Below are 15,624 nucleotides of genomic sequence, written 5' to 3'. Positions count from 1 at the left end.
GTATATATAAAAGATTTAGGTGAAGATTTTGTAATTATGAACAGATTTTAATTCATATTTCTCCTGGCCCCGTCTATCAAAGCGGTTTACATAACTCTTGAGACATAGTCAAGGACGTTAGCGTAACACGAAAATATCAACAATTGCACCATTTGGACGAAATTTCGAATGTCAAATTATTACTGCTATTAAATTATGACTTTTATAAATCATCTGCGTCGGTGATACAACATACAAAATTGTGTTGATGAAAGAGAAGGTTATTTCTGTCGCTGTCTTTTTTAATCCTGTTAAGTCGAACGTTAATTATCTTTTGAAGTGAAAACGTCTTTAGCTTCGTTTTGATTTCAAAGTCGATGAAACAAAGAGTAGGTCCAGACTCCAGCCACACATAGAGTATTGCTGTAATCTCTGGTCTGGCGCACCCCAGTATCAGCTCGATCCATTTGACTACGTGCACCGCAGAGGAGATCGAATTGTCGGGAACCCACTGCTCTGTGAACGGCTGGATCACTTGGCGATCCGTAGAGACATCGCTTCATTGTGTGTCTTCTACCGCATCTATCACGGGGAGTGTTCCGAAGATCTGTTTCACATGATTCCTGCCGCCGAATTCCACCTTCAAACGACACGCCACAAGTTAGGATATCATCCCCACCATCTGGATGTGTGGCGGTCCTCCACAGTGCGGTTTTCAAGGAGCTTTCTTCCACTCCACCTACTACAAAGCTGTGGAATGAGCTTCCTTGTGCGGTACTTCCGGGACGATACGACATAGGTCTGGTCTGGGTTTGATCTAGTGGATACTATCCAGTTCTAGGAACTTTTCTAAGACTGTTTTTACATATCAGTTGCAGTATCATTTTCAAAGGATAATCCTTTACTAGTGTAGTGTGTATTTAAAAAAAACGAATAACATATACACAATATATCAATCTTTTCATTGTGATATTTCTACATGGTCAATGCTCTATTTTAATTTAGCTTTAGAGATGGACTCAGAGAAACTACGAAAAAATTAGGTATCGATTGTATTACGCATCGCAAATAAACATCAATTTGTTTGTGATTAGTGATGGGAATTAAAATTTACCCCAGTTATCGATATTTTTTTAACTAACCTATTGATAATTTAAGTAAGTGACTGCATCGCAAGTAAGCTTATAATAACAAAATCGCATAATTTAGATTACTTTTTCGCTTGGGACCTCTCGATTTAGTGCTAGTGTTAATGGTAACAAGGTTGAATATGAAATATTGTGAATGTAGAGGACCTGCTGCTTTGATTGCGATTATTATTATTTTGATGTTGAGTCCCTTCGAGTTGATATTGAAGCAATTGTGGTAAACAATCTCTACAAAAGTTCACGATAATCGGTTGAATAGTAAAGGCTGAAAGCGTAACAAATAAATTCACACTAGCAATTATAAGTAAATTATTATATGTATAATCTTAACTTAATTAACAGAAGAGAGGCTCAATGTACTCGGCGCCTATTTCTGTCGTGAAGCAGTAATGTGTAAGCATTACTGTGTTTCTATCTGAAGGGCGCCTTAGCTAGTGAAATTACTGTGCAAAGGAGACTTGACAACTTATGTCTCAAGGTGACGAGCGCAGTTGTAGTGCCGCTCAGATTTTTTGGGTTTTTCAACTGCATTGTATAAAAGGGCGTATCAATTACGATCAGCTGAATGTCCTGCTCGTATCGTCCCTTATTTCCATAAAAAAAACTCGACATCAAGCCTCTTACTGTTAGAGAACGCGTGAAAGCAGGCCGGATTTGGCGCTATTTTTTTTGACAGTTTATCTAGACGTATAAATTATTTAAGTACTAGCTGACCCGGCAAACGTTGTTTTGCCATTGAAATTATTGTACTGATCTTTTGCTTGCTAGTTGATAAGAGATGGCGCTAGTTGTATTCATTAGTAACAATCACACTTCTTTTATATTTTGTATAATTCACACTATACATTTATAAATTATAGCCTATTTGTTATTCTGGTGTGTAAGCTATATTATTGTAAAGTTTCATCAAAATCTATTCAGTAGATTTTGCGTTAAAGAAGTTCAAACATACATCCAGACATACAAACTTTCACATTTATAATATTAGTAGGATTGTAGCTTTAGGTCGTAACGGGTCATGAAAACAAAATGGCAGCATAATAATAGAGATCATGCACACGGCATAGGATAATATAAGACGTAAGATCAATGTCAGTTCCACGATTTCCTTTGTAGTTGGTGTATTTATAACTGTGCCGCTTACAACGCTAACGTCAACGCGGACTCAAATATATTTTTTTTTATGAAAATAAGGAACGAGACGAGTGGGACGTTCAGCTGATGATAATTGATATGCCCTGCCCATTACAATGCAGTGCCGCTCAGGATAAACCCAAAAATTTCTGCGCGGCACTACAATTGCGCTTTCACCTTGAGACATATGATGTTAAGTCTCATTTGCCCAGTAATTTCACTAGCTACGGCGCCCTCTTAACCGAAATACAGTAATATTTACACATTACTGCAATTCTGAAACATAATTAATAAACGGAATATCTATGTGAGTTCGGCTCGCTCTTCGATAATAATTATTTATTTCGTTTAATAAAAGTTTTGTATTGATATTAAGTAATAATGTGATTTAATAATAACTATCATTGAAACGCTGGCTGAATCCTGCGAGATAGATCAAAATAATGTACTACAGTATTGTACACCTTTAAAAGGTCTACAAGAAAGTCTGCAATGGTTTTACATTTGTCTATATCTTAGAGATAACCCACAAAAAACATTTTTTATCCTTTACTTTTTACTAGAAATAATGGCTTATTTACGAAGCGATTTTAAGCACTACAGCATCAATCCTTATCCAATTAAGTACCTTAAATAAATTGTGCATTTAATATGGATCAAGTTGTACCTTTACAGCATGTAATTTAAATGAATATTTTCGACGATATTACAGATTTCAAATGCATGGACATAGCGGTATCGGCCGTTTTGACATTCTGTAGTATAACCCCCTTATTCATGATGGTCCGCTAACTATAAACAGCTGGTAAGGAGTGTTTTTTCTCATTCTGACTTAGGTCAATATAAGAAGACAGAGTTAGAATTAGCAATGCTTTAAGTTAGCAGACTATTATGAATAAGGGAGTATGTATTTAATATCAGCATTGCACCCGTGCGAAGCCGGGGTGGATTGCTAGAATCATATATATGATACTAGCAATACTATATCATATGTATACTGATAGATATGTTACATATTATATTTGTTTTAAAAGTGTCATAATATTACAACGTCCATACGAGAAGTTAAATTCACAAAACCGCATCCAACTTTCTCATAATGACTTTAACGGACAAAATTAATTATGTTATTATAATTTCCAATTATAAAACCAACTTAGACCTAACCACAGCATAAATCTGTAATGACATTGTTATTTATAACTATTCAAAACAAAACAATGCTTATAACTATTGTCTTTATTATAATAACGACATTGTATTTTTAATGGTGTACACCATACAATAGACAGTCACGTTTCTACTCCTGACGGCTTAATACAAAGAGAAGGTAGGTTTAATCAAACAGATAAGGCTTTGGCGACCGTTGCTTGTTACAAAGAGTATGAAGCTTCACTCATACAATTAAATTGTATAAATATTTCAAATTCGTTTGCTGTGCGTTGTTGGGTGTATAAACAATTATATATATTACTAGCTGACCCGGCAAACGTTGTTTTGCCATATAAAGTATAATTCACGCGATAGTTTTATAAGTAGTAAAATATTGCCTATATTATAGCCTGTACATCATTTTGTTCTATTGTCAATAGTTTTTGCAGCGCACGCAAAAATAGGTTTTCGATTTTACACCTTGTGTTACAAAATAGCAATTTTATTACGGATCCCTAATTTTGAAAAAAAAAACATAGCCTATAGCCTTCCTCGATAAATGGTCTACCCAACACTGAAAGAATCATTCAAATCGGACCAGTAGTACCAGAGATTATCGCGTTCAAACAAACAAACAAACACTGCAGCTTTATAATATTAGTATAGATTACTAGCTGACCCAGCAAACGTTGTATTGCCATATAAAGTAATTAAACAATTTTGGGGTATAAAAAGTAGATACAACTGATTCTCAGACCGACCAAATTATGAAAATATTGTATTGTCATTGGTCCTTGATACGTTTTGTTGAATTATTATTATTTTTTTATTAGCAGCTATTATTCATCCTAAATTATTAATAGAAGAAAAAGCTAATAATTTTCGAATTGAAGTTTTAGTTAGCAGTAATGAACTACCTTTTACCAAATAAGTTTCTAGTATGTATAGGTACTCAATTTTATAATATTATTGACCTTCATGGACGTGACAACAGGTTGAACTGTAGGGTTGTCAACGACGACATAATATTGCTTAAAGTTTAAAAATTATATATTTTATTTAATCAATACTAATTAAAAGTTATCATTTTTCAATCTTGCATAAAAGCAATCGCGAGTATGGTGTCTTCATGATTCTGCAAAATTGAAACCTAATGTTTCTGTACTATCTTTCGTTGCCAAATGATAGTCATCTGCAAAATTCTTATGAATATAAAGTGTAAATTTATCCTAGTTATAAAGCTGTTAGCACATCTGTTAATTTAAAGGCACTGAACTATAAACGTACCAGAGTACCTATTTAAAATGTTAGTTACTGCTTTTGTATATGACAACAACACATTTTTTGATGTCCAAAGCTAGGGTCCTTTTTCTTAATTATATGCTATGGAACGACGTGACTTGGCGAGTTATAATTTATCGTAAATTTAAATAATATTATTAAAATCCCAACGAATTAATTGATTACTTAGCTGATTGTATATTGTATAAACTAAATAATAATACCATGACATATTTATTTACAGTAAGTCTAACGCGATATTCTTATCCATAGGATAATAATAGTCCCCTGAGCAAATATCTCTACAGTTGTTTTCTATTCATGTGGTCTCTATTTGATAATAATAATGATTTATTTCAGGCATAATTATAACCCATAGAAAATACAATTGAAATAAAGAACAAATTTTTAATTAAAATTACAATTAAATAATTTAATAACTTGACTTAGTAGCCCAACCCACTGTATGTATGGAATACACTAATATTAATTAAACTTTAAACACGAATTCCTTAAGACGTGATGTTTGTGGAACGTTTTTCAGGAACTACGTCCAATTAATACTAACATCAAGTTCCAAAAAAATTACATTAAATTAATTATTTTCATTATGTGAAAAAATCATTTTCAATTTTTGACAATATGGATGTTTATCCATTTTTGTAAATATCATTATTATTCACATTGTTACAGACAGTCATCAGAATATCATTGTTGTAGCGTCTCGATCGATTCCAAAAATATGCAATTCTTGTGCGAATTATTGCGAAAAAGTCGGGGTTAATAGGATATAATGCCCTTTAAAAAATAAAATACATGACAGCCCTACATCAAGCGGAGAGTTTGTGCAACATTTGCCAACCGACCATTCGTTGCGACATAAGTGCTAGCGTATATGAAGTAGTTTAAATACTAATCTTTAGTCAAGCATTTTGTATACGTTCTCCGTCAATGAATCATCTTAGTAAATGTGAGAACTATGCTTTGAATTAATATTTGAAAGGGTTAAAAATACTCTCGGTGTCTTTCGATGCCCCGTCTTGCCTTGATTAGCTGATATTGATTGATCATTGCCATATTATCACTGTTTTTATAACTGCGCATAAACTGAACAAAATATATTTAATCACAGATTACTTACCCTCTTCTGGAATACGGATCATCGATAAGTACATATACTCCAACTTTTTAGGTAATACAAACCCGAGTTTGACATACAAAAGCAACTTTGAAATTAAAAATGAAACTTATTTAAAATAGGCATTACTTTGCGGAAATCGATAATAATTTAAATATTCGAATATATCTCTAGTGTAATATCCGCCTGTTTTGTCAGTCCACATGCAGGAGGTCTACTCGCAAAATCGACAACGATACATTCGGAACGATACGATAATACTCCGAATATATCGCAACTATCCTACTCTAACAAATGTTCGAATTCCATATCGTTTATCGTTACCATAGACGAATATTTTGATTTTTTTACGATGTTAGTGTGAATGAAATATGTTCAAAGCTAAACATTATCTGTGCTATGTCGCTGTGAAGTGTCAAAAGTCAAAACATAGTTTAGGCGTTAAGGACCATGCCAGACTCTGCACCACCAATTTGGTATCATTAACACATGATGTAAATTTTAAAAATATATGTAATGAATATAATATGACCATTTAAAATTGAATAAATAATACAAAACTCGCGGAAAATAAAATGTAAAAAAAAGTAACTCAACCCTTCTCGTCAACTTCCTATTTCTCAGGCGGCCATTTGCATTATTTCTACGCATAAACGATCAACACAATGACTTAAATAACTTAGTAGTAAAAAAATCCTGTTGAATAGTAAATCACGTATAATTATTTCAATAATATTTATTAAGTATGAATATTGTATGGCAAATATATCTATACAACTTGACACGATAATAGCATCGACAGCCTAGAAGGTGTCGTTGAGATTATCGTAAAACTGACGTTTGATTATTTGTGAAATTCGAATATTCGTCTCTGACATTTTCAACTAAGAGTAGGGTTAGGACCGATCATATCGAATAATGTTTCGTTCGTTCAATCATCGTTTCGACATTGAATACGATGAAACTAAGAGTAGGATTCGACACGACTAATGCCACGATTTATCGAATATCGGTTTTAGAAGTAGGCCCCCAGGTTGGAGTCCACCTGCCTGTTCACACGGCAAACAGTTACGGGTTAAACGCGGCCTCCATCGAAGAATCGGCTCCCGCTGGCCTCTCGACTGTTTAGATGTTGACGTGAAAAGAATTCGTCAATTAATGTATGGTCTCTTAGGAGTTGTTCACTCGCTCAACGCTGAAACAATAGTACTTTTACCAGTGGGAGGCTTCCTTTTCACAGGAAGCCGGCTAGATTATGGGTACCACAACGGCGCTTATTTCTGCTGTGACGCAGTAATTTGAAAACATTACTGTGTTTCGGTCTGAAGGGCGCCGTAGCTAGGGAAATTACTGGTCAAATGAGACTTAGCATCTTATGTCTCAAGGTGACGAGCGCAATTGTAATGCCGTTCAGTATTTTTGGGTTCTCAAGAATCCTGAGCGGCACTGCATTGTAACGGGTAAGGCGTATCAATTACCATCAGCTGAACGTCCTGCTCATCTCGTCCCTTATTTTCATTAAAAAAAATACGCGTTCGATCCAATAATGAAGGCTTCGAAAAAAGTGTTGAATTGGTTTCAGCAGGATCACATGAGTAAATAAGAGTAAACGGGACAGGGTTTCGCTTTGACAACTAACCCGATCGTTCCTTCGAGAGCTCACCGGGAGCCGGGTGAAGGACGCGGTTAACCCGTGACTCTAGGGCTGACATCTACAGAGCGTACTTAGACTTTGCTCAGACTTTACTTACGTAAAACTTTGCTGAGTGTAAGCTTAGCATATTCTTTAATTTCGTTCTTATAGTCATTTTACAGCTAAAATTATGCTGAGCTTAAGCTGAGACAGCCCAATGCAAAAGTCAAGGTCGCGTTTTAACACACTCGGCTAAGTTTAACGTTAGTAAAGTCTGAGCAAAGTCTTAGTATAATCTATAAATCTCAGCGTAGGTCGTACTTCCATCTTGTATGTAGGGGTACGATATTTAAGCAAGCGGCTGATTTGTTACCAAGCTTTTCAAGTGTTTTAAATTTAACCGACGGGTCCATTATCACTTTATGAAAGGTAATTGCTTTTCTGTTCTATATTCATTTAATAACTCTTTCCATTTTGTAAATAATATGAATGTTAAATAACTATAAAAAATGTTTAAAAAAAATAGAGAAATAAGAAGATTCTAAGTTGTACCATAAATAATAACATATCCAAAAATAAGTAACACGTAGTAAGATCTAGATATTAAGAAAAATACTAACTAACTAAATATGATACATAAGATATTAACTAACTAGATATGACATAAAAAAACATTGTGATTAATATAATTAATGTTAAGTTGTAACAATATTTATGGCTAGAACTAGTTAGTTATATAAGGTTAAGGGTTAAGGCTGAGTACCTGAGTGTGAGAACTTAAATAAAACAGTTTTATTACAAATGTCAACTTAAGTCAATCTTTAAAGCTATTGTTTGGCATTGGACTTTTCTCGTATAGAGAATCTTGAATCATATAATTGATCCAAACTTGTTTAATACTGACGTCATCTCACATTGTGCAAAGTACAAAAAGATATACTTTGTAAAATATGACTGTGAAATTTTCCACTTGTCAAGAATACAATTGACATAGTTATATTGTCTTTACATAAGATACATAATAGCTTTAAGGGTAAATGTATACACTTCTACGATAAAGTCCCAACCACTGTTCAGGCACTATCTATAAATAAATTTAAATGTTTTATAAAAAAATGACTCTGTCGTAAATCCTATTACTCCACTGCTGAATATCTAAATGATCGGACAGCCTGGGACTAGATTGTGATTATTTTATAGCGATAGAAATGACTGTACAATATTGTATATTTTTATTGAAAAGAGCGCAAAAAAAATGAATGCTGGGAGAGTTTCTTGCGCCGCTTCTTCTCTCTCAGAGCGCCATTTGTTTCCGAAGCGGTAGTAGTATCTAGTAGTATAAGACATGACATCAAAAAGAATTCTAAAGGAATCAATTTTGAGAAAAAATAAATGCCTTTTATGCCAATATAATGAAGAATTATTTTTTTATATTAAAACGGCCTTAATCTCTGTAGCTGCATATCAAATTTGAAACTTTATTTGCCTAAATGATAGCTATAATAATAAATTGCTTTATTTATATATCTTTCGTTAGTTTAGAAGTCTTTTCTACTTTATTGTTGTGTATAAATATATTTTTGTGCCTCATAATTTAAAAAAAAAATTGTGTTTCTTACTTTGAAAATAAGAAACTTGCATACAACCCTTAAGGGTGAAAAATTAGAATAATACCTTCTTAGTACACGCTTACATCATTATTATTATTTTATTACATCGGTGTGCCATGCATTAAAAATTTACCACAGACTAGTAGTAAATAAAATAAATAAATCAATTGACTAATTTATTTATTTTCCACAGATTTTCGAGTGCAAGTGCGTGCTGCCATAAAACCTTATAAGAGTTATGATAAGATATTAAATATTATAGAAGATACATTTTACAAACATGTCGCAAACTCAAGAATATACCAATGGCATGAGACCGGGACCTTTGACAAAAGAGATACCAGAATGCATGAGGAATAAGTATACAATGGTACAAGCGATTTTCGACCTTATTGTAATATTGATAACAGTCGTCGGGTACTTATTTCAAGGAATATACAGATCGATTATTGGACATCCAAAGAAGGATTTAAATGGACGTATTGCGTTGATCACAGGGGGCGGCGGAGGACTTGGCAGTCTACTCGCTTTGAGGCTAGCGAGGTTAGGCTGTGTTATTGTGCTGTTGGATATTAACCAAAAAGGTACGCAATATTTTATTTTATACAAAGTAAATAGATATATATTTATTTCAAACAGTGAGTGATAATAACATATTGCAACAATACTTGATGAACGTCATGTACGGCTTTGACATGGGGAGAAGAACTGATAAGAATTGTCGGGGACCCAGTGCTCTGTGAACGGCTGGATCACTTGGCGTTGCGTAGAGACGTCGCTTCATTGTGTGTCTTCTATCGCATTTATCACGGGGAGTGTTCCGAAGAGCGGTTTATCCTGATTCCTGCCGCCGAATTCCACCTTCGCACGACACGCCACAAGTTAGAATATCATCCCCGCCATCTGGATGTGTGGCGGTCCTCCACAGTGCGGTTTTCAAGGAGCTTTCTTCCACGTACTAAAAAGCTGTGGAATGAACTTCCTTGTGCGGTGTTTCCGGGGCGATACGACAAGGGTACCTTCAAAAAAAGCGCGTACACCTTCCTTAAAGGCCGGCAACGCTCCTGTGATTCCTCTGGTGTTGCAAGAGATTGTGGGCGGCGGTGATCACTTGACAACAGGTGACCCGTACGCTCGTTTGTCCTCCTATTCCATAAAAAAAAACTCCCAGCCCATATACTATATATAAATATATAACTAAGCCTTCTTAATATAATATAGCATACAATGTTAGGTGGCCTGCGCAGAACCAGACAAGAACCATACATCATTATCCACTATATAATCTACTATACTATTATTAGCCTTCTTTGTCAAAGAAGCTTTAATATATTTCTTGAATTTTTTGCTCAGTGAGTCCGAGTATACTTTCTGGTATTTTAATGGGGGCTAACTCAAAATTGACACCTAACTAATAATTTACTCGAATGTAGCAATAAAACCAAATTAGAACACTTTTAAATCCGTTTATAGTTTTTGAGTATTTATTTATGGACAGCCAAATATTTTCTGTTTATACTGTTAGTTTATATGTTTTTTTTTAAAGATATAAAGTTCTGTAAAATATGAATATATTTTATACAATTCCTAGTAAACATATTATTAACCAGAGGAATTAAATAATTTCGTGTACATTCATAATAAAACTTGCTATGAGTTACCAGGGTAACATAATTGGGCAACATCAAACACTAATTACTGTAAAATATAAAGTACGGGTGCTTTAATATTGGAATATGAGCGTAAGAGCTATGTTACGAGATTACGGTTACGGGCTGTTGTGATGAAAAATCATTTTATTTATCCACTAATTAGCCTGATAAATTAATCGTGTATATTTCCTTATTCTTAATAAAAAAAAATAAAACGTTCTAGAAACAAGTTTGAAGCGGATAACAGACAGTAAAATATCGGGTAAACAGTTGCGCAAGGTTTTATAACAAAAAATAGGAAACACTAGGTGATTCAAGTATTTTCAAATTGTTCTCGAACTTTTCTTAATATTTTTGGGATTTCCAATTCCAAACATGTTGCTACTAACGTTCTTAGGGCTAGTGAAATTACTGGTCAAATGAGGTTTTACATATTATGTCCCGCAAATGCAGGGCCGCTCTGAATTTTTGGTTTTTCAAGAATCCTGAGCGGCACTGCAGTGTATTGGGCAGGGCGTATCAATTACCATCAGCTGAACGTCCTGCCCTTATTTTCATAAAAAAAAAGAAAAATCCGTTTGAAGGACGCCATATCTAGTACTACTATGCAGTGGGATACCACTCAGAATTTAGAGTATTTCCTGAGCTTTGTACTTACCATCAGATGGACATCTTGGTCATGTTATAACTTTTTATCTTAGATCATTTATACGTCTAGATAGACTGTGACAGCTGTGAAAACGTCGAAAAACGTCGAGGTTGACAGTTAACCTCTATTTTGAGCAATGAAATACAAATCGCAAGCATAAGACGTAGCTTGTCACACACACTAAAGTAATAAACCGGGCCTGTTTTCATCGGTTGTCTAACAGCAATGGGATGTATCTAGACCATAGTTTCTCAACCTTATTTTGCTCACCGCCCACTTTGAGAATATGATTTTTTTCTAGGGTGTTTTCGTGTATTTTTTGCCTTTTTCGATTATATTTTTTAATCTGCCCACGCCCCATCTGCGCCATCTTAATGCCCCCTAATTTTCTCAGGGTCTTCTACTGCCCCCCGAAAGTCTCAAACGCCCACAAGGGGGCGTTATCGCCCACGTTGAGAACCTATGATCTAGACGCATAAATTATATAAGCTTTTTCTCATAAAATAGTTTTATTGCATAGAAGAGTTTCCTTTAAAAGCACACTGGATTAAACCGACTGAATTTCTATAACTGAGCTATATTATAAAACAGTGTATGAGAATAACTTATCAGCTAACTATGTCATCGAACAAGTATAGAACGAGGCCGCGCATTCTGGTGGCCTTCAGTTATCCGGTACAAAATATACAATAATTAGTAAAATCATAAATTTTATGATTTAAAAAATGCATTTCAATTTATAACGATTTATTTTACTTGAGTCTTGAGCGCACTTAAAAATACATCCGTAGCGATATAAAAATCAAGCAACTACTTAATAAATAAGGTATATTTTCGAGATTGTTTCATTGGTAATGCCAGCGAAAATCTTTGATTAGTATAGTTATTCCAGACACTGACTCGCCCTATCTGCTTAAGGCCGTTTTCAAAAAACTATCTTTCCTTAATTTAACTTACTAGAGGTAGACAAATCTATCCTTTTACGCTTACTTACATTTCAAAAACCTATCGTCTAACATGTAACCTATATTGGACATAACTATGGATAGATAAGATCTTGTCATTAAACAGTGATAGCAATTTACCCGTAACTAGAGTAATAAACGTATTATTAAAAACGGCCGTTAGTAAAATATGCATTCGTTGCCAGAGAACTACTTCGCGCCTTATGGAAACATTCCATTTCTCGAACTTCATATCCCAAAAATCTATTTATTAGCAGAACATCATACTTATACAACAAACGTATAATAATCGTTATGTTTTTAAAGTAATAACCCTCACTTCTGGGATTAATTACACGAATAAAACTGAAAACAAATTTTATGAACAATTCGGACTCGGCCCACATACTTGGAAACCCATGTCGTTAAACGCATCTTGAAGACCCTCAATGCTGAAGATCATATGTGAAAAGAACATATTGAAGTACATTTTGTACACCCGTGAACGCCAATAGCGATGCAAGAGTTACAGTCGTACCGTGATCTTTATAAACACCCCGCTCCCCGCACTCCATCGAGCCGCGCACTACGAGAGCAAATACGCAATGCTAAACGGGACGTAACCGCGAACTCACTATACTCACCCTGATGAAGGTATCAACACCGATTAATCATGAGTAAAGTGCTGATCATAAACTTTCAGACATTTCCTTTCTGCCTTATAATATAGACATGACAATACCCAAAAATTACCAATCAACCAAATACACACAGCAACGTTGTTAACCTTTTCGTATACAATTAATGTATTTTCTCTCTGGAAATGTACCTACAGCTAGGTCTATAAATAAACATCCACGTTTACGACATAGTCGTTTTATGAGTTAATTGTTTTAGAAAGTGGCTAGCTTTATGATACTTATTCACTCTTGTTTAGTGTATAAGTGCAAACTTTCTTCGTGTCATGTTATGTGACAGATATAATGTCGTAGTAGCTATGTTACAACAATGGCAACTATATTGCAATATCCGTCATGGAACAGTGGACGGTTTATAGGTGTTGTTTAATTTATGGTATGTGAAATGACTCTTTGAAAAATATGTTTGTCTATGGTAAAGGAGCGGGATAGTGAAGTCTTGTGTTTATTTATTGTATACTAGTTGACCCGACACACGTTGTTCTGTATATAATAATAATAACATAATGTTTTTATATGAATTTGTCAATAATATATCATAACATCAAAAGATACTTCGTAAAATATGCACCCTGCTGTCGTAATGAAATTGTTTCACAGCAGAACTGTCAAACCGTGCGTCAATAAATTCTCTCATAGAAATTATGTATGGACACATCAAAGGAAAAAGAAATTAGTTTTTTTTATTTAATTTAGCAGCATTTTCCTATTTATTCACCTTTTAAGCCTTCTCTGGACTTCCACAAATAATTCAAGACCAAAATTAGCCAAATCGGTCCAGCCGTTCTCGAGTTTTAGCGAGACTAACGAACAGCAATTCATTTTTATATATATAGATAGGTAATGAATGGTTGCCTACTGCTATGTCATCACCGCTTCTAATGCACTCTTACAGTATTCCCGAAGTTTCGGATCAGTTACTGTACATGACTTTCTGTAGGTCTGTCATATTGACCTGGGGTTGGGAGGAAGGTGGAAGAAAGATCCTTGAAATGTGCTCTATGGCATGTAGAGCGATTTTCGAATTAAGTGGCAAAAATCGTGTATAATAATTGCTCTTCAGAACTCAACTCCCAGAGGCGCGAAGAATGTACAAAGTAGGTACTATCTTCGCGCCTCAATAAGGTTACTGGCAACCCAAGCGCTGGCAGCTATTTCTGTCAATGGATCAGCCTAGCTATCCAACGTGGAAATACTGCCAGTATTCTTGGTACGCTTCTCCGTAGTGATAGTTTTAGTTTTATGTAATCATAGCATTGTAAATATAGTTATAAGATTTGCTTTGTTTGAATATATATGTAATTGAACACATTTTGTTTAATATATTTGTGTATACATAGCATTTCCTGTTAATATATTATTGGAATTAATGGTGATTTGCAATAAGGTTGACTGTATATTTTAGGATGTTTAGTGGAGTACAACAAGCTCCACATACACAGAAAGAGATATCAGATGGCAATTGTAACGTGATTTTGCCATATAAATTAAATACCCCGCGCCGGTTCATTGTATGACTTGCAATATGTAATGAAATATCATTGAATGAATTATTTGTATTGCGAATATATAAGTATTACAAAGTAAAAAAAATATAGGTTACGGACAAATATTCACCAACATATTATATACTATAATCTTTATCGAAACACGCCGCATCTTATGGTATAAGTATTATTCCAATCGGTTTAGTAGTTTTAGCATAACCAAAGGGAAATACCAGCTCTCCATTTATTAGTATAGATTAATAAAATCACTTTTTACACAAATTATCTTGCCCCAAATTAGGCATATATTATATATAGCCTGTACTATGGTTGCAAGACAACGATATATTTAATACAATATACTTACTTAAACATACATATATACTGACTCGGAAACAAACATCCATATTCATCATATAAATGCTTGCACCTACCGGTATTCGAAACCGGGACCTATACCTTAGTAGGTAGGATCGCTAACCACTAGGCTAAACAGGTCGTCAATATATTTGTATTCAATTAATCATTCAATTTAAATTACTTATCGAATGTCAAAAATTACCATTTGCAAAAATATGCCTCAGACCTAAGAAGAACGTTCGCAAGAAATTCACTGGGTTTTCCTTCTTTTTAATAAAGGCATAAAAGGCATTTATTTTCTCAATATTGATTCCTTTAAAATTCTTTTTGATGTCATGTAATTCCGTTACTATAAAATTTATTAATCGAATAGACTAAGGGCGGACGTTCTATTCTCAAGTCGTGGTATCAAAGTTGGTAAAGCTGGTAAATAGTGATTGTGTTATAGAGAAAGATGTGGTAAATACTTACTAACTGGCCTTAACCGAGTAGTAAGTAGCCTTTAAGAAGTTTGTGACTGTTATGAGTGTAGAATGTAGTACTTAATCAGTTTTTGAACTTGAAATGCCTAGCAATTTATATACTACTTACCAAGGTTATGTAATCGAATGCAAAATATATGTGCATTTAGATTTCTGATTTATTTTCCGGTTATTTGGCTGTTGAGTGGCCGTGCCCTCCAAATTAATTTAATTGCAAAATATATTTTGAAGGTAAACTTTATTTATAGTAGAACATAATACAAGTATTTAATTAATC

General features: G+C 34.2%; 1 protein-coding gene across 2 annotated transcripts in view; it reads left to right on the top strand.

Moving 5' to 3' along the window:
* Positions 1 to 15,624, top strand: part of LOC126977502 (estradiol 17-beta-dehydrogenase 11-like) — a 90,762-nt gene that overhangs the window by 23,974 nt on the left and 51,164 nt on the right. For both annotated transcript variants that reach the window (XR_007732217.1, XM_050826349.1), the window contains exon 2: positions 9,269 to 9,659. Coding sequence is in view for 1 of the 2 variants with exons in the window: in XM_050826349.1 (XP_050682306.1) it covers positions 9,356 to 9,659 (304 nt within the window). In the remaining variant the exon portion in view is untranslated. The remainder of the gene's footprint in view (positions 1 to 9,268; positions 9,660 to 15,624) is intronic.

This window comes from Leptidea sinapis, chromosome 45, assembly GCF_905404315.1.
Source record: "Leptidea sinapis chromosome 45, ilLepSina1.1, whole genome shotgun sequence".
In the NCBI taxonomy this organism is placed as follows: Eukaryota; Metazoa; Arthropoda; class Insecta; order Lepidoptera; family Pieridae; genus Leptidea; species Leptidea sinapis.
The sequence above is the reverse complement of the archived record's forward strand: the minus strand, read 5'-3'. Positions and strand labels throughout refer to the sequence as shown.